The sequence below is a fragment of the Miniopterus schreibersii genome (genome assembly GCF_964146895.1).
Source record: "Miniopterus schreibersii genome assembly, chromosome: 2".
Taxonomy (NCBI): Eukaryota; Metazoa; Chordata; class Mammalia; order Chiroptera; family Miniopteridae; genus Miniopterus; species Miniopterus schreibersii.
Window position 1 is genome coordinate 184746634 of NC_138102.1, and position 14146 is coordinate 184760779.

Genomic DNA, 14146 nt, shown 5'->3' on the forward strand with positions numbered 1-14146 from the left:
TTCCTTCGACCGGACTGTGAAAACTTGGAAAGCCGTTCAATTTCCCCTTTTGCCTTGGCAGCCAGGAGACTCACAACTCCACCTAACGCTCAGTGGCGATTACTCTCAGGCCAGGCTCTCCGTGCAGTAAACCTGCAAGCTACGCTGCCAAGCTCGGTTTCCACCTCTCGTTTTGACTTTCCTGTCCAGGCACACGTGGTTGCCACGGACAACTTCAAATCTTTCTTGGCAAATAGCCAGGTAAAGTGCCCAGTCAAACACAGTAGCAATAATGACCTGGTATTTCCCAAGCTTGCTTATCAAAGACGAGCGACCCGGGCAGCCTGGGACCCATCGCAGCCACTCACCAGGCAGATGCACTCTGGAAGGTCACCAGCGGCGGGCTGTGCGCATCTCCCTGCGGCGGGCGCACGGCCTGGGGGGCTTGCGGCAGGGGGCCTGGGGGGGGCTGGGGCTGCGGGGCCGGCTGCCCCGGCCGGGCCCCCCGGGCCGGGTTCCCCCACCGCTGCGGGTCCTGTTTCATCCACCGTCCCTGGATGCCCCAACGCGCCAGGTAAACCTTGCAGATGTCGTAGTTCATTGCCGAGTAATACAAAAGATCCAGGACCAGCAGCATCAGCACGAAGAAGCCGTAGATCCACACGCCCAGCAGGGCGGTGTAGTTGCTGGGGAAAGAGAGAGAGGCTGAGAGCGGGCGGGACAGCCAAGCCCATCGGCCCGGGGAACCAGCCGGGCTGGCCAGAGAACACGGCACCGGGCTATTTGGGGTACCAGAGGGGGGGGGTGAGGTGTCACTTCCCCTCCCCACCCTGCCCTGTCTGCCTCCTCCCAGATCCTGGTCCACTGTCCTGGGCCTATCCCAGCCTGAGCCGCTTCCCCACACCCCAAGTCCTTGGGTGGGGATCCTTGCAGGGGGCACTGTTAAGCCTTTGACCAGCTCTCACCAGAAGGGATCCCTCCGTGTCCTGGGTCCCTCTAGACCCTGTCTAGAGCCAGGGAGCCAGGCCTGGAGCCAGGAGGCCTGGTCCTGGTTCCTCCTTGGCCCAGCTTTGCTGTGTGACCTAGAAGAAACCCTGCATGCTCTGGGCCTGGCGGAGATGATCTGAAACACCTCCTGGTCTCAGTTTCCAGAATCTGACCTTCCCAGGTCAATTCATCCCCGGCCCAGCCTTGGCCTCAGCAGTGAGATAGGGCTGCCCCCCCGACTCCGCCGGCCCGCCACTGGGGCTGGATCCAGCGTGGAGCAGGTGCTGACAGGGGCTCGGAGCTTGGCATCTGCTTGAGGAATGAATAACTAGACACTTTCTACCACAGCCGCCCTCCCACAGCCCCACCTCCAGCCACCACCCCCATGAAGCCTGCAGAAGTCTCAGGGGCTTGTTCAGACTAAGGTGTGAATGGCTGACAGCCTCATTTCAAGGGGAAGCTACATTCGCCTGGAGACATCTGGACATGGATGGACATCCTTCCCTGCAACAGAGGCCAGCGGCCTGTCTGGCCTGCGAAGGCGGCCGTCCTGGGGTGGACGGCCCTGAGGACAGAGGAGGAGGGCCCGGCTCTGGCCCCAGCACAACTGCCTTCCCCAGCCCCCTTTCTCCAGCCTCCCCGGGAGGCCCACAGGGTTGCTCTAAGCATCGAGCTCTCCTCGGTGGTTCCCATGGCAGCAGCCCAAGGGGCTGAGGGAGATGGAGGGGGGGAGGCAGGGGCAGCTGGCTGAAGACACGCCCTACAGCGGGGGGTCCATGACACCAGCTGGGGGGTGGCTGGGCCACGGCTGGGCCTGGAACCCCCAGGCCTGGGAAATAACAACAGTAATGAAAGCGGCGGTGGGCGGGTGTTGCTCTCATGCTTTACACACCGTGGCCCATTCAACACTCACGCCCGGAGGGGACAGTGCTGTCACCCCGCCCCAACGTACAGTGCTGAGGCTCGGAGGAAAGAAAAGACGTGTCTAAGACCCCACAGCCATTCGGTGGCAGAACCAGGATTTGAACCCCGCAGTCCAGTGGACAGTCGCCACCCAGGTTAACCACTGCACCACACTGCCTCGGACAGGTGCCACCCAGGTCCCTGGGGCAGGCGAGCCGCCTCCAGGCCTTTGTCTCTGCTGCTCCTCCCCCTGAAACTCAATCCCTACCTGCCGTGCACTCAGCTGGCTCTGCCGCATGGCCTAGCGCAGCTGTCACCTCCTCCAGGAAGCCTTCCTTGACGTCTTGTGTTGGGTCCAACCCATCCCACGGGCTCCCAGAGCCACTGGGTTTCCCAGAACACACTGTGTTGTCCTTGCTGTTCCACAGGACTGTCTGCCTTGGGGTCGGAGCCGTGCGAGGCTGGGCCCGGGGGCCAGCTTATCTTTGTGAGCTCGGCACAGGCTGCCTCTGATGTTACTTAAGCTAATACATAGTGAGGGCTTATGGGGAGCTGGTGACCGGGACATTAGCTTTGTCACCGACGGTGCCCTGTCTGTGCATGCTCACTGGAGCTGACAGTCCCACCAGCAGTCACAGAGCCTGTGCCGTGTCTGACCCTGCAACAGTACCAGGGGTCAGGGCCAGTCTCCCCAGTTCACAGAGGAGGGAAGGAAACCCGGAGAGGCCACGTCACTCGCCAAAGGCTGCACAGCCAGCTGGACGGCGGCGATGCTGGGATTTGGACCCGGGTCCGTCTGACCTCGCACTGTGTTGAATCTTGGGAAAATCCTAAGGTCAAGTCCAGGACAAAAGTCCAAGGAGGCTGGCTGCCTCTGTGCGGGGTGCCCACTTGTCCTGGCTCACCCGCCACCCGGAACCAAGGACGGGATCCAGCCCCCCGCCCCCCCCAGCATCTCACTGCGTCACCGTCCTCGCTCCCAGCTCAGAGAAGGCAGGGGCGCCCCTGCAGGAGGTGCCAGCTTCACTGACCCCACATCGCTGCGAGGGAGGCCGCCCCGGAGGCAGCAGCCCACGGGGGCCCAGGCCACGGACGCCATCCCCGGGCAGCCCTCCTGTCCTCCACGGCCAGCCTTCTCCGTGGTTGGCTGGCTGGGCGCATCTTGGATTTTTAAATTTAATTTTTAAAATGTGCTCTGGAAATTAATTCCATCCAGATGCAGGCGTCTTTTCTGAGCGTGTTTCTTAAAGGGCAGAAGTTAAAATAGAGGCTGTTCTCTGGGTCACGATGCGAAGCCAGCCAAAGCTGCGGTTCTTCACCCTATTTTGGGACATTCACCGATTCAAACTCGTGCGGCGTTTCCGGGGCAGTGAACGGAACCTCCTGCGACGGAGGAACCCCGCCGAGCACCGCCGGGTCGGGCGCGGGGCAGTGGAGCAGCCGTGAGCGGGCGGACGCGGTCCCCGCCCCACAGGCCGTCCCGGCAAGGACGGAGCAGGTGGGCTCCTGAGGCCGCCGGCCAGGAGGGACCCTCGGCCCGGCCACCTCACCTAAAATAGCGATCCCGGCACCTAGCCCACCCGTGGGGCGGCCTGTGGGTCTGTGGCCAGCTAACCTGATGGTTAAATTCGGGGTCCAAGAAGCAAGGGCTGCAGGGGTACAAATACCAGTTCTGCGACATGCCCTCTGTGACCTTGGGAAACCAAGCTGTCCTTTCCCCATCTGTAAAATGGGGGTGACTGTGAGGCTTAACGAGGTAACACGGGGCCTAGAGGAGAAAGGGCCAGGGGAGAGCTACTCCCATGATTCAGGTATCGATGGAGCGCCCAATGACCTAGGCCCAGAGAGGCAAGGCGACTTGCCCAAGGTCACACAGCAGGACTAAGGTTGCCCGGTGCCCTGGAGGAGCATGGGCTTTGGGCCAATGAAGGACAGCCCACTCTACTCACTGTCCCTCCCTGCAGGCCTGCCCATGGGACTCGTCCGGCACCTCTTTCCACCCGGTGTGCTTTGGCCAAAAAAACATGAGCAAAAGTGTCAGGGCTGTTTCTGAGCGGGAGTCGCCCTGTGGTTTTACCGCCACTCTCTTCCCTCTGCTGCGGGGACATCCCACCACGGCTGGGGCCGGCTGGATCAGCCTGGGTCACAGAATGCTCCAGGCACAGAGCCACAGTGACCCCAGAGAGACGCAGGGTGTGAGCCAAAAAATAAGCCCTTGTGTCTCAAGTCTGGGCTGCTCATGGTCACGGCATAGCTGAGCCCTGGTGACCGACACACTTGTCTCAGACCTGCTCTCCTGCTTGTGTGCTGTGTGACTACAAACAAGCTCTCATCCTCTCTGAGCCTCAGCCCTGGCGTAACGGGCCCAGCAGGACCTTCTTTATAGAAAACACCCCTACGCGGCCCGATGGCATTAGTGTGAGGCTCCCACGTAACTGTTCGCTGTCCCTGGTCCCCACGCTTGAGGGAGTGTATTCAGATCAGGAAACAGATTCTAGAACCTCCGCAGGCTTCGCAAGGCTGCTGGTGTGGGCAGGTTTTGTGCCAAACAGGGCTTGACGGGGTTGCTGACCCCCCTTAGGGGCTGGACCTGGAGCCTGGAGCCAGCTGGAATCGTGACATGGGGCCCACAGGACTGACCCAGGTGGAGGGAACCCAGCGCACCGGATCCTCAGGCCCTCAGGCCTGACCGGCTGCCACTTCTGGCCACCAGCATGGCTAGAGAATCTCTGGGCACAGGAAAGGACGGTCTTGGGGAATAGGTGTCCTGCACAGACGGGGGTGGGGGTGGGGGTGGTGGTGACAACCCATCCGCTCCACCTCTGAGGGTTCTCCATAGTCCCAGAAACCCTCCCCCCCGCACCCACCCCCAAGCCCATCTGCCTGGCGCCGGGGTACCCACGCACCGCACAAGACTCCACACCACGCCACCTGCAGAGACATTCCCTGTCCCAGGGAGAGCTCACCGCTGACCCCTCATGCCCTGTCCCACCCGAGCCCAGGACAGGCGCTCCCACACTTGGGCAGGGCCCCGGGGGGTGGCTGTCGCCAGCTTCCCACCGGAACCCTGCGTGGGAAGGTGTGCGGCACACTTGTCCTGACACCGAGGGCCCCTCTGCTGTGCGGGTCACAGAGGCACCTTGCCTGGCAGTGGGCTCGGCGGGGCTGCTCCCCTTTCTCTGCGCCCTCCGGCCAGGCGGCCAGAGCCCAAACCAACCACCCTGCTCCTCCAGAAAAACCCAAATAAATAAGCCATCGGCGCGCTCTCTTTCCCGGGGCGTGCTGGCTGTCCCTGCCGCCACTGGGTGACCTCGAGGAGGAGGGGTGAGCGCAGAGCCTGTCCCGCGCTGCGTGCTCCATGGCGTGAGCATCGGGACAAGGCCTGAGCTAAACTTTCCATCTTCGGCGTTTCCGCTCCTCCTGAGGGAGGCCCCTATTCTGCGGTCCGGCTCTTCATCAGGGCGGCCGGGGCCCGCTGTGCTGAAAAGATGAATTGCTCCGCGTGGAATGCTGAGTGAAGGCGCGAATTCTAGAAATCCGTGGGCTTCACGGTGAGGACCCCAGACACCGGCCGCCAGAGCCTCCGAGAAGTCTGGCTGTCTGGCCAAGCTCCTGTCTTCTGTCTGGCTTCTGGCCAGCAACCACAACACTTGGGGATCCTCACCCCAGTCCTGGCACGGCCCTCTGCCCTTAGGGACTCAGGCGTTGGTCTTATAAAAGGCTTGGGTCAGATTCCAGGCCTGATTCCAGCCCTAGTGAGGGACAGGGACAGGCCTTGCTGGATGACTTCACACACAGAATTATTCTCAGGCCTGAGCAGATGGGAAGATATTCACCCATGCATTTGAGGAAGGAGGGCTGGGGAGCTGGCCACAGTGGGAGGATCAGAGATTGGACAAGAGTTAAATCTCTTGCCTGACCAAAGGGAAAAGCGGCTATCCCAAGTGATCATGGCATGGTGGCAAAGCATTCAAGCCCCAACATCAGACAGAGAGATTGGGACTCAGACTTCCACCTCATCACCTCCCAGTGGTGCCACTAATCCCTTCAACAGCCACTCGACAAACACTCTTTCCAAGTGGATGTTTCCTTACCATGAAAATATACTGGCCCCAAGAATCAGCCTCTGAGATATTAGGAAACTATCTGAAGCATCCCCATTAAAGTGAGAAAAATGATAATACTTGACAATTTTAAATACTGTTTTAGAGGTACTCGCCAACATGATTGGGCAAGAAAAAAGAAATGAGGCACAAAATTGGAAAGCAGGAAATAGTTATCATTGTTGGCAAATGGCATATTTCCTTCATATATAAACAGTTCCTGTAAATAAATTAAAATGGCCCAAAATTCAATAGGAAAAGACATAAATAGCTAACTCACAGTAAAAGAAATACAAATGGCTCTCAAACATGCAACAAGGTGCTCAGTTCCACTCACAATAAGAGAAATGTGTGCTATTTCTTTCTTATTGCCACTGCTTCTCTCCTGGGAAACTCCTCTTTCTTTATACTCACCATGGTCCCCTCCATCAGGGCCCTGGTCTCGTGTGTTTTACTCACCTTAAGGAAAGAGGCTGCATAGGATTAATCCTTGGGTCAAGAGTGCTAATCAATATTTGTTGAACAAATAATGAATGAAGGAAGGAACTAGGGGCCCAAACACTCTTTGCCTAGAAAGCCTTCCGCATACTTGACCTAATTTAATTTTTCAGCAGCCCTGAGAGGTAGGTATTATGTGCCCATTTCTCAGATGGAAAAGTTAAAGCTCAGAGGACAGAACAGGCCAGAAAACCTGGTCTCCTGAACACTCCCAGATTCCTTCCAGGTCCCCCCATCCTGGCAGTGGCGACTCGGCAGTCACCCCTGGGGATGGGGTGTTTGGCTGGCACTCTGCCTTGCTGGGGCCCAGGTAGGGTGTATGTGGCCCCGAGTGGCACTTACTTGTGCATGTAGCCCTCGGAGCTGGCCGTGAGGTTCGCCTGCATCACCGCCTGGAACTCCGTCTCGTTGCAGCAGTATTTGAAAACCGTGTTGTTATGGTGACAGCACAGGATGAAGCTCTTGTTGTCCGAGAGCCGGGGGCAGTGGAAGCCGAAGTGGTAGTGGCCTTTGTGGTCCGTGTACGGCTCACAGACCCGGAAATGCGCGGACAAGACTGCAAAACAGAGTCGCCGGGCTCGGTGGGCCTCTCGCCGGGCCCTGCACACCAGGGGTGGGGCCCGGCGGGGCTGTCCTGCGGTCCTGCTGGCCTCGTCTCTCCCCAGGGGGTGCAGTGCAAGCCCCCCGCCTTCCCTGGCAGAAAGGCCCCTCTGGGCTCCCATTACCTCCTTTCAACAACAGCCCTGTCTACACTGTGTCCCCCAGCCGGGGGCTCCCGTGGGCAGGCCTGCGTCCAAAGCCCCCTGCAGATCCTCGCCAGCCGCTCTGCACACGGGAGGCACTCAACTGGGAAACCTTAACTAAGGCCTCCCTGGCTCTATCTCATTTAACCCACCTGGCTACTCCAGCAGGCAGGTGTGAGATCCCACTTTACAGATTCAGAAACTGAGGCTGAGGCCTACAGTGACCTGCCTGAGCTGGTTGGTGGTGGTGGGAAGGGAAGCCACCCAGGCCTGCCCAGCTACGGGAGCCCTCTCCACACCTCCATCACCAGCTTTAATAATCACTGCTGCTGTGTGGTCGGGCGGGGGGTGGGGGACGGGACTGTGGACAAGCCCAGGCTGGCTTGGGGGCGTGAGAAGCAGGGGTGCAAGAACCAGTCTCCTTGTGGAGAAAAGGCACCCCCTCCGTACCTTGGTCTCTACTAATGCTGTGCCCTAGAGCTGAAGGTCCCAGGAGCCTGTCCCGGTGGCTCCCACCGCCCAGTGACAGCTGCTCTGGCCTAGGAGGGAGGCCCCTGCTCAGCCCCCGGGGCTGCTGCCAGCCCGGGACGGCATTTCCCAGTCGTGCTGATGGTGGTAAACGGGAGAGAAAGCCTGAGCAAACCTAACAATGGAAAAAACCTGGAGCGCTGTCTCAGGCTTAATTAGTCTCTTCATAAAAGGAGTCGCTGTATCTAATTCATATCATTGAAAATGGCCCTCGCTGGCTGAATGCAGCTTGTCCAAAGCTCCGTGTCCCCGAGGAGTGGTTAGAATGAAGCCCACACAGCTGGGGTCCACCCAGGCTGCCCGAGGGGAGTCCCAGTGGGCCGCTGGCCAGCGGGCAGGCTGAGCGGCCTCGTGAAACCCTGGACCCCCGCCCCACACCAGCACCCTCTGCCGAAGAGATGGGTGCAACCACTGTGGGAGGAGGACCCCAGTGTTTTTGGAACCAGGGGAGCTCCAGGCCCCTTTCTTGGCCTGCGCCTTGGGAGACAGGAGACTCTCGTGGGAGGCGGAGGTCACCAGGTATGTCCCAGGAGGACGCACCTTCTCACTGAACCCTGTGGACTCCCACTGTACAGAGGGGAAAACCGAGGCCAAGAGCAGCGGGCTCAGAGCGTGGACTGGGGGTGGGCAAGCCCTGCAGGTGCTGGTGAGCTTGGGTCTGGGACCCCTGGCCTAAGGGAATGACACGCTGGAGGCAGGAAATGAGCGAGGGAGTTTGGGGGGAGGCACCAGGAGAGACAGAGACACAGGGAGAGACAGAGGAAAAAAGAAACAGAGAAACCAACAGAGGGAAAGATAGAGAGACAGACACAGAGATAGAGAAACAGAAAAACACAGACAGAGGGAAAGAGAGAGACATGGAGAGAGAGAGACAGAGATGGGGGCGGAGACAGAGCTGGCGCCTGGCTCGGATCAGGGCTAAGCCGGGGGGGCTTGCGGGGACCATCCTTGCTCTGGGGATCAGGGGGCATCCCCGGTCAGCCAGCTCTACTCGGGAGAAGCTGGAGGACTTGGTTTCTGCCCATCTTTGTAACCAGGACAGTGAGAGCCCACCTGCAACCCAGCTGGGGCCACACGATGGTCTAGGAGGCCGGCGGGTGCCGGGAGGTGGGGCCCCAGCGTCACAATGGGGGGTTCGAATCCCAGCCCCTCGCTAGCGGTGCCGCCTCAGCCTGGCCAGCTCCCTCAGTGTCCTTCATCCATCCAACGGGATGCCTGCGACCTCACCTGACCTTGACTCGCAGGAGTAGGGAGAGAATTCCAGCAAGGCCCTCTCCCAGGCTGGCTGGCACCCCGTTACCCTCCCCCCACCCCGAGCTCCGGCCAGGGGCGTGGGGCGCAGCACCGAACAGTAGCTCCTCACGAGGACCAGGGGCACCCCCAGTCAGCACCCAGAGCCGTGGCGGGGCCGGCACTGGCCTGACTCCCTGCCCCCCGTGGCTCCCCTTCCCGCCCAGCACGCACGGGGGCTCTACCTGCCGAAATCAGCAGCGAGAGGACGGTGACCACGTTCAGGGACCGCTGGCCACAACTGGTCATCGTTTGGCTTGCATCGGGCCGTCCAGAGCTGCCTGTTTAACGAGACGGGCGAGGCCGGTGTGGGCTGCCTGCGGGCGGCGGGGACAGGCTCCGCGGCCTGCGGCGGGGGACGCGCGCGGGCAGGGAGGCGAGTTTGCGGGGAGCAGGGCTGGGCCTCAGAGGATGGAAACACGCCATCCAATTTCCCTTCTGGAATGAATGGCCTCCCCCCACCAGTCAACTGTCATCTCCTTTTCTTTTCACAACAAAATGAGACTTAATCAAAGGACCGGTGGCTCAGGTGGTGGAAATAGGCCGAGGGCGGGGCGAGCGCGTGGGGTGAGTGGCTGCCTGACTCTCGGGGCTCCGGGACCGTTCCTGCACCTCCAGGCCTCTAGGGGCCAGGGTCTCCTGCTGTGTCTCGAGCCCTGACTTCCATGAGCCCCTCCGCACGGGTGCCGGGCACCTTCCAGGCGTCAGGGACACAGCAATGAACTAAACAGTCACAAGAACTAAATAGAAAGCGTCCCTGCCTCGGGGGGCACCCCAGTGACAGCACACGGACGGGTGAATATTTAACATGCTCCGAGGGCCCTGGGGACACACCCCGGAGAGCAGAAAGCAGGGACAAGAACAGACACCTGTCCATCCGTGTCCACAGCAGCTCCCGTCAAGAGAGACAAAAGGTGGGAACAGCCCGAGTGTCCGTCGACAGATGAACGGAAAAAACCACAATGCGATCGATCCATCCGTATAGTGGAATATTATTCAGCCATGAAAAGGAAGGAAATTCTGTCACTTGCTATAACATGCATGAACCTAGAGGACGCTGTGCTCACTGAAATGGGCCAGTCACAAAAGGACACACTCTGCAGGGTTCCACTCGTATGAGGGCCCCGGAGGAGTAATTCATGGAGCGGAAGTAGGGTGGTGGTCGCCGTGTGTGTCTCTCTCTCCCACTCTTGAAAAAGCAATGGAAAAATATCCTAGGGTGAGGGGGAAAATGGGGTGATAAGCCTACAAGCCAGCGAACCCCAAGGATCACCCCCAAACTCCCAGAAACTAGGGGAGAGAGGTCTGGACAGCAGCCCTGAAAGCTCCCACAGACAGCCAGCCCTGCGGACGCCTCGGCCTTGGACTCTGGCCTCGGGCTGTGAGAGCCCACATTTCTGTCGAGTGAGCCCCCTTCTTCCGCCTGCCTGATCTGCGGATACTCTGTTCCTGCCGCTCACACTGTCCTGAGGCACCGGCTCAGGCCCACCCCGAGCTGGGCCCCAGGGGCCCCCCATAAGCTGGCTCGTCCTCACTCTCAAAAGCTGGCGGCCTGATCGGGAGGACCAGGGACAGCAGCCAGGCCCGAGGCGGCTCTGGACCCTGCGTACTGGCAGGCAGAGCACGAAGCCACCGGGCAACCCGGACGCTGGAGACTTTGGAGCAAGGCGACAGGGCCGGGCTCAAGGCCAAGCTCAGGAAGCTCGGGATCCGGCCTGGCCCTGCTCTCGGGTCCCTGGTCTTCTCACCGGCAGCATGGGCAGGGTGGTGGCTCGAGGGTGCCAGAACCCTTCTTCTGAAGTCTGAGCCAGAATTTAAAAAGGGGGGCAAGACCCAAGGATAGAGCTGAGATGCCTCACCCCCTGGTTACTCCAGGTGACTGTGTCCGCCCGGGGCGGGGCCTCCTCTCTCCCCCACAGGCCTCTCCGCTCCCACCCGAGCCTGCTCTGCCCCACGGGCTGTAAGCTGCTTAATTGCTCTGAGCCTGGGCGTCCTCCTGGCCTCCCTCAGGGCCCTCCGGGGATGAAGGAGATTAAAACATTTGAAAGTGCTTAGGAAAGGATTTCTGCTGGGGAACCTGGGATCAGCCCTGGAAAATGCACCGGGGGGGGGGGGGGGGGGGGGGCGGGAGTGACAGGTCCCCGCCAACGTGGCCCCATTCTTCAGATGGGGAAGCCGAGGCCTGGCCCACTGAGGGCAGAGATGAGTCTCCAGACTCCGGGCCCTCCTGGCCCCTGTAAGGTGGGGCTGCCCCAGTTTTGGAGTGAGGCTCTTCTGGTGGGTCTGTTTGATGAATGCCAGGGAGAACGCGGGTCCACCGCTGCCACGTGCCCAGCCCTGTCTCCTGCTGCTCCCACTCCCTACAAAACCCTGCACAAACTGACGGTTAGGTGCAGGGGGAGGGCTGTCACTCAGCCCCCTCGTTCCTGTGAGTAAATCCTGCTCCAGTGCCACCTCCAGAAAGACCGCCTTGATTCCATCAGCTGGAAGAAGTTTGTCTCTCCACTGACCTATCATATTCCATCTCTTCTTTAATGTATTAATTCATTTATACTCATTGATTCTCTCAACAACTACTCACTGACCACTGACTGTTGAAAGGGTTGAGCTGGGTCCTGGGCACTGGGAGGAAGGGAGTCCCTGCTCTCAGGTGCACTGGGCAAGGATGTCCACCAGCAGTACCTTGGGTGATTGGGCCCCACGCCCAACTCTGTCAGCCCAGGAGGGTCCTGGGCCAGGCGTGGCCAGCTGGGGATGGTGGTCCACATCGCGTGGGCTCCGAAGTCCCACAGTCTGGGTGAGAATCCCAGCCAGCTGGCACCAGCCTGGGCCCTTGGCACTGTCTGGGGACCTGAACGGCGGCCTCAGGGCCTGCTGTGAGGTGACCCTGTCTTGTGGGTGTGCGGGCCCTGCACACCGTGGGTGCCCCCCACCACAACGCACCGTGGCTGCGTCTGCCCCGTGCAGTGGCGCACTCCTTGTGGTCTGCTCAGTCTCCGTGGCCACTCACAGGGCTGCTGGCCTAAGTTCAGGGTGGGGAGTCCCTGGGTTGGGGGTACTGTCCACCCGGCCTTTTTAACATCCGAGGCAGCAAAGTGTGGAAGCCAGTGCCCATCCCTGGTTGGGTTAGAAACTTCACGGCTCCGTGGCCGGCGGCTGTGAGCCCGCTTAGGTCTCTGCGAGAGGGCTGGCCTCCGGAATCACGCCCTCAACGGCGCTGGCATTCACAAGGCCAAAGCCATCCCCTCCGCCCTTCTGTGGGGTCAGCAGAGGGGGGCCTGGGCTCAGGGACCTCGAGCTCGGGTGGGGAGGGCATCTCATGCTGTCAGGAATGCCCACCTGGGACGCCACAGGTGACATCTGCAGGAAGCTGCTCCAGCAGCAGCAGGCGTGCCGGCTGCAAGGGTGAGCACCCACCTCACCGCACCCTGCCAGGCCCCACTTCGGGGTGCTGCACCCTCAGAGGCAGCTGCCCGGGGCTGGCTCTGGCTGAGTTTTTCATGGGTACTGGGCTCTGGGTTCTCAGTTACCTCAGGTAATCAGCCAGTGGGGTGATCATTAAATCCCCTCCTCAGGGAGAAGGAAACTGAGGGTCCGAGAGGTGAGGTGACCTGCCCAAGGTCACACAGCCACTCGGCAGCTGAGACAGGCGGCCAGCCCCGCCTCCGCTCTTCCTCTCCCCGCAGCCCGTGGGAGTCTCCGGGCCTCCCGAGCCACCAGGAAGCACGAGTACCACAGACAGATTAGATTTATCATTCAGGTTCTATTTCTTTGCAAATTGGTAAACTGCCCGCGATGGTCGCTCGTGGCCAACAATAAAACTCAAATAGCTGGAGGAACATTCTGGATGAGCGGGACTCTCCTGAGCTCCGACCGCATCCTCCATCACGAGCTGGGCAGGCATCGCTGCGGTCTGCCCCCCGGTCAGCCGGGGACTGCTGTTCCCATATTTGAGGATTATTTTTAAACATCGAATTTGGCGAGGCTGAGAGGAGAGGAAGGAGGGCATGTGAAGGGAAACAGAGCTCGGGAAGATGAATTAAATCCCGGCGGGAACAACAGATCGGTTTCAATCGGGCGGGCTGGGCCGGAGGGGCCGGCGGCGGGGGCAGGACCTGGTGCTTGCAGGAGGGGCCGCCCTGGACAACCCAGGCCCGAGAGCCGGCCCCTGGCCTAATGCCTGGAGATTCTCTGCACCCAGCCCACCCCTTCTCAGCCCGGACCAAGTCAAAGTTCCTTCACTGGCCTGTTTCCTCATCTGTAAAATGGGAACCAGGCCCCCACCTCACTGGGGTGAAGAAAGATGGAAAGGACCAGAAGTGCTAGCGGGCGCCGGGCACAGCCAGCCAGTGCTCCGTAAGGGGCTCTTCCCTGGAGCCGCTGTGCTCCCACTGCCCATGGTTTAGGGACCTGAGAGGTTCCCTCGGGCCCGAGTGAACGGAAGCGTGTGAGCACCACTCCCACCTGTGCAGGTCTCCCTCCCATCCTGTGCGCAGGCCTCCCACCCCGCCTGCGGCTGGCTGCCTCCCTGCGGGGCACAAGCTCCTCAATGGGCTGACTGCTTCTGCCCCGCCCCACCCACCATGTTTTGCACACAGTAGGTGCTGAATAAATGTCTGCTGCCCGGAGAGCAGGAACTCTGCCAGCACTCACTGGCCCGGGATGCCAGGTTCACTTTGCTGCAAGGAGTAAGTTTGCAGACCCAGGCAGAGGCCTGGGTGACACTCCCGGATGTTACTGCCACTGCCAGGAGTGACCCTGGGCGCCAGCCTCGCGGTGGAAGAGCTCACTTCAGCCAAGAAACCCCACCTCCCGGGCTCCGGCAGGAGGGCTGAGCCTGCACCCCGGATCCCCCCCTGTTCCTGGTGAAGGCCACTGCAGGGTCAGGCGGGAGGGAGCAGCCTGCGCTGCAAATGCAGTGGGGGGGGGGTCGGCAAGGGTGTTAGAATTGGGACCGTGCGCAGGTTACTGCCAACGTCCTCCCTGACGGGGCCTCTTCCCCCAGCGACACCCCTACCTGCCCCTGCCCGCAGGCTGAGCTCTGGGTTCAAGTTCTAACCTTGGCTTGTTTCCATGGCTCCCCTTCTTGAGCCCTCGCCCTGGGCCAGCTCTACC

The 14146-nt window shown here is 60.6% G+C and overlaps 1 protein-coding gene across 3 annotated transcripts in view; it reads right to left on the reverse strand.

The window, feature by feature from the left end:
- Positions 1-14146, reverse strand: part of SHISAL1 (shisa like 1) — a gene marked incomplete at its 3' end in the record, with an annotated part of 78822 nt that overhangs the window by 12829 nt on the left and 51847 nt on the right. For 2 of the 3 annotated variants that reach the window (XM_081128187.1, XM_081128188.1), the window contains exons 2-4: positions 9217-9312; positions 6813-7026; positions 344-665 (exon numbers count right to left, since the gene is read on the reverse strand). In XM_081128187.1, the coding sequence (XP_080984313.1) occupies positions 344-665; positions 6813-7026; positions 9217-9280 (600 nt within the window). In that variant the 5' untranslated portion in view covers positions 9281-9312. Of the gene's footprint in view, positions 1-343; positions 666-6812; positions 7027-9216; positions 9313-14146 lie in introns of those variants that run through there. The other variant, XM_081128189.1, reaches the window with a different exon arrangement.